The sequence below is a fragment of the Triticum dicoccoides genome, chromosome 2B, assembly GCF_002162155.2.
Source record: "Triticum dicoccoides isolate Atlit2015 ecotype Zavitan chromosome 2B, WEW_v2.0, whole genome shotgun sequence".
NCBI lineage: Eukaryota > Viridiplantae > Streptophyta > Magnoliopsida > Poales > Poaceae > Triticum > Triticum dicoccoides.
In genome coordinates this window covers 633,122,658-633,126,125 of record NC_041383.1, presented here as the reverse complement: position 1 = coordinate 633,126,125, position 3,468 = coordinate 633,122,658, and the positions used below count along the sequence as shown (strand labels likewise).

At 41.0% G+C, this 3,468-nt stretch overlaps 1 protein-coding gene across 3 annotated transcripts in view; it reads right to left on the bottom strand.

Annotated features, from left to right (window-relative positions):
• Positions 1-568: 568 nt before the first annotated feature.
• LOC119365281 (serine carboxypeptidase-like 18) overlaps positions 569-3,468 on the bottom strand; it is a 4,819-nt gene continuing 1,919 nt past the window's right edge. Inside the window, exons 7-13 of one of the 3 annotated variants that reach the window (XM_037630899.1) lie at positions 2,363-2,464; positions 2,172-2,255; positions 1,727-1,909; positions 1,455-1,648; positions 1,208-1,321; positions 1,055-1,100; positions 569-964 (exon numbers count right to left, since the gene is read on the bottom strand). In XM_037630899.1, the coding sequence (XP_037486796.1) occupies positions 881-964; positions 1,055-1,100; positions 1,208-1,321; positions 1,455-1,648; positions 1,727-1,909; positions 2,172-2,255; positions 2,363-2,464 (807 nt within the window). In that variant the 3' untranslated portion in view covers positions 569-880. Of the gene's footprint in view, positions 965-1,054; positions 1,101-1,207; positions 1,322-1,410; positions 1,649-1,726; positions 1,910-2,171; positions 2,256-2,362; positions 2,465-3,468 lie in introns of those variants that run through there. The other 2 variants (XR_005175432.1, XR_005175433.1) reach the window with 2 other exon arrangements.

Here is a 3,468-nt window from a genome sequence, read left to right as displayed (position 1 = left end):
GGAGCCAAGAGGTCTTGAGTTCAAGACCCGGCTGGCGTAATTAAATTGCAGCCCACTTTCGGTCCACATTTAGGCCTACTTCTACAGTCTTTGCGGCTGACCCAGAGGAAAGCACGAATCACCGATTCGTACCAACTTGGCGACCAGTAGTACTCATCGACTCGGCCCTTTTAGCTATTGTACAATTCTAATCCACACATATTTCATACTGTTTTACAAAAGCGTGAAATGCAAGAATATTATTGAAATAATTCTATTATGAGCATGAAACCAGAAAACCTCTTACAGTGAGTGAAGTGAACAAAAAATTATTCAATTACCATTATAAATTAGAAACAAGTTTAGGCCACACATCTAGTTCAAACAAACTTCACGAAATATATAGTTAATATGCAGTAGATCATATACATATCCTAGACCTACTACTCCCTCCGTTCCGAATTACTTGTCTTGGATTTGTCTAGATACGGACGTATCTAGACAAATCCAAGACAAGTAATTCGGAACGGAGGGAGTAAATGTTGTCACATTCTGATGTCCCATTCTGCATCCATTCTTGTAAGCGATATTGACCCGTTGACAAGAAATCACTTAGATTAATAAGGTTGTGTGACTACGAGTTGCAGAAAGCGGTGAAGCCAATGGCCTGGGCTTTGAGTGGTATGAATTGAATAAAATATCATAATAAGCACGGTCAATCAATATTGGGGTCAGCATTAAAAAATAGAAACCATGGGATATGGCCACAATGAATTTTATTGAGGTCCTGACGCCAGAAAACTATACTCGCTGGTCCAAGCTACTGGCATGTGACTATGACTAAATAGGAGTGTGCCTTTGGCTCGCAGTATTGAAAAAAGATAAGCACGGTACAGGTAGACTAGAGTGGCTGGTGGAGTACCCAACGGCTGAACATGGCGTAGCACCTCTCGGGCTCATACTGAGGCGCCGTGTGCCCGCCTCCCTGCAAACGCCAATCCGCAACAGCAGCTTAAAACTGGGTAATCCACCAGTGACCAGGCGCGCCACATACGCACACAGAAAATGTCCCTACCTTTACGGTCGCGAAGGTCATGTTGTTAGAGTAAGTTATGGTGAATCTGCATGCAAACCCAACCCAGGTAAGAGAAAGCAAAGGAATCACTGTCAGCTGGAGAAAGAAAAAAGACAGAGCATGCAACGCAACGAGAAGGAAACGAGGACGAACCCGGCAGACTGGCCGTCGAGATGCCACGCCCTCCAGTCGTCGACGATGGGGAAGCCGAGCGACCTCACCCACGCCTGCGTCCCCAGGTGCGGCACAATCGCATCGTGGTCGCCGCTGCCGACACCAATCAAAAAACTCAGTCAGGTTCCGGCTTTCAGCTGATCAAATATCCGAGTTTCAGTAGCAACGAACGAACAAACCACCTTGAAGACGATACCTATCCGAGTATCCGAGTCTCACTTATTACCTGTACACCAGCGCACGGTAACCATTGAAGGTGACATTCCGGTGGTACTTGATGCTGCTCCCGATGTCCACGGCGTACGGCAGGTCGCCGTCGTGGCACCTCACCCACTCGTCTACGGTGCCGTCCTTGATCCCCAGGGCGTCTCGGGTGAGCGCGTCGTTTGCCCAGAAATACGACAGGTAAGCCGTGTAGCTCTGAATCCACAGCGTGGAGGTCAATGGCGTAACACCTGCAATTGTAGAGGTCTGTATATGCATGATATGCTGACTTACATAACAGCCAAGTGGTACACGAGGTGGCGGATGTTTCACTCGTCTCCCCGTCACGATCACTGCTTCCTCGCTGAGGGTCTTCCGACTAGCACTAGCTGACTTGTCTGTCTGGGTGCCTGGTCCAGGGGATGCAAGATAGCAATTGTCTAACAAAATTTGTGCCGTCATAACTTCGGAGCGTAGCTGCAATTTGAATTGGGAAACAGCACATAACCTTGAGTCCAGTAATAACTGGGACTTGGTACACAGCTTGAATGTACTCCCTCCGTTCCTAAATATAAATCTTTCTAGAGATTTCAGTATGGATTACATACGGATGTATATACACATAGTTTAGACTGTAGATTCACTCATTTTGCTTTATGTATAGTTTATATTGAAATCTCTAAAAAACACTTATATTTAGGAACGGAGGGAGTGTATTTGTAGGATATCTCGTTCTTACATCATTGAAAGTGCCCAGAGCTTGGGCACACGGTGTATTTGTAGGTTTCCTGTAGTCTTCTCCTTGGCAATGCTCCAGTATCGTCTTCCATGATGAAGAACAGAGAGACAGACAGACAGAGAGTAGCATGCATATCACTCGGAGTGCAGAATTTCTGTGTGCATCATAACGGACAAGATGAGCTTAGTTACCTCATATAATTGATCTGGTATTATACCAACTCCATGTGCATATGACACTTTAGAGCTTTCATCAATGATTTCACCCGTCGCCGGGTTGCCTACCAAATATCCCTGGGAGAGTGAAGAAACTTGCATAAATATGACATGCATATGCAACAAACTCTTTTTTTGTATATTAGTTTATCTTAAATCAAATTTATAAAATTTAATCAAATTATTTAAAAACATCAACATATACAATACCAAATAAATATAATATAAATGATATTTCATGATGAATCTGACGATGCTAATTTGATATTGTGAATAATAATATATATTTTTATAAAACTGGTTAAACTGTTAAAAGGTTGACTTTAAACAAAACTAATATTCACGGAAAAAATGGAGTACTAATGTATAGATAAATGTGTTGTGTATAACAAAGGACTATTAAGTTGAGGTACAATTGTAGTTGGTCTATAACACCGTTGTGCTCATTTAGAGCATAATGACCCGTTATTTTCATGTGCTCCCTCTGTTTCTTTCTACTAGGTATATAAGTTTTATCTTAAGTCAAACTTTATCAAGTTTCACCACGATTGTCAAAAAAAATATCAACATTCACAATATTAAATCAATATCATTACATGCATCATAGAAAAAAAGATTATATTGTATATCCTCAGTCTTGTACATGTTGATATTTTTTAATATAAATTTGGTCAAATGTTATGAGTTTGACTTAATACAAATTTTATTTGTGAAGTAAAAAAGAAACGGAGGAAGGCAACAATGGAGTTCTTTATGTGCACACTTATAACACGAAGTACTACCATTCAATTTGGAAAAATAACATTTAGCGTCCACAACACCCTATCCATTTTGGTTTTGTAGGCATACTCAAAAGACCAGAATTTTCACTTTGGAAGGAAACCAAAACATTAATCGCAGTCATGTTAATTTTGATTCTTATTTTGTTTTTAAATATGGAATCAACTAGTGCTTGAAGTAGGGGCGACAAGGCATGTTGGACTAATACGTGTTCAAATAGAGTATTTATTATGTTCTCCTTGATTACACCTTTACCAATGCACAATTACTTAGATGAGGTGCTAAGGGAAACTCTAACTGAT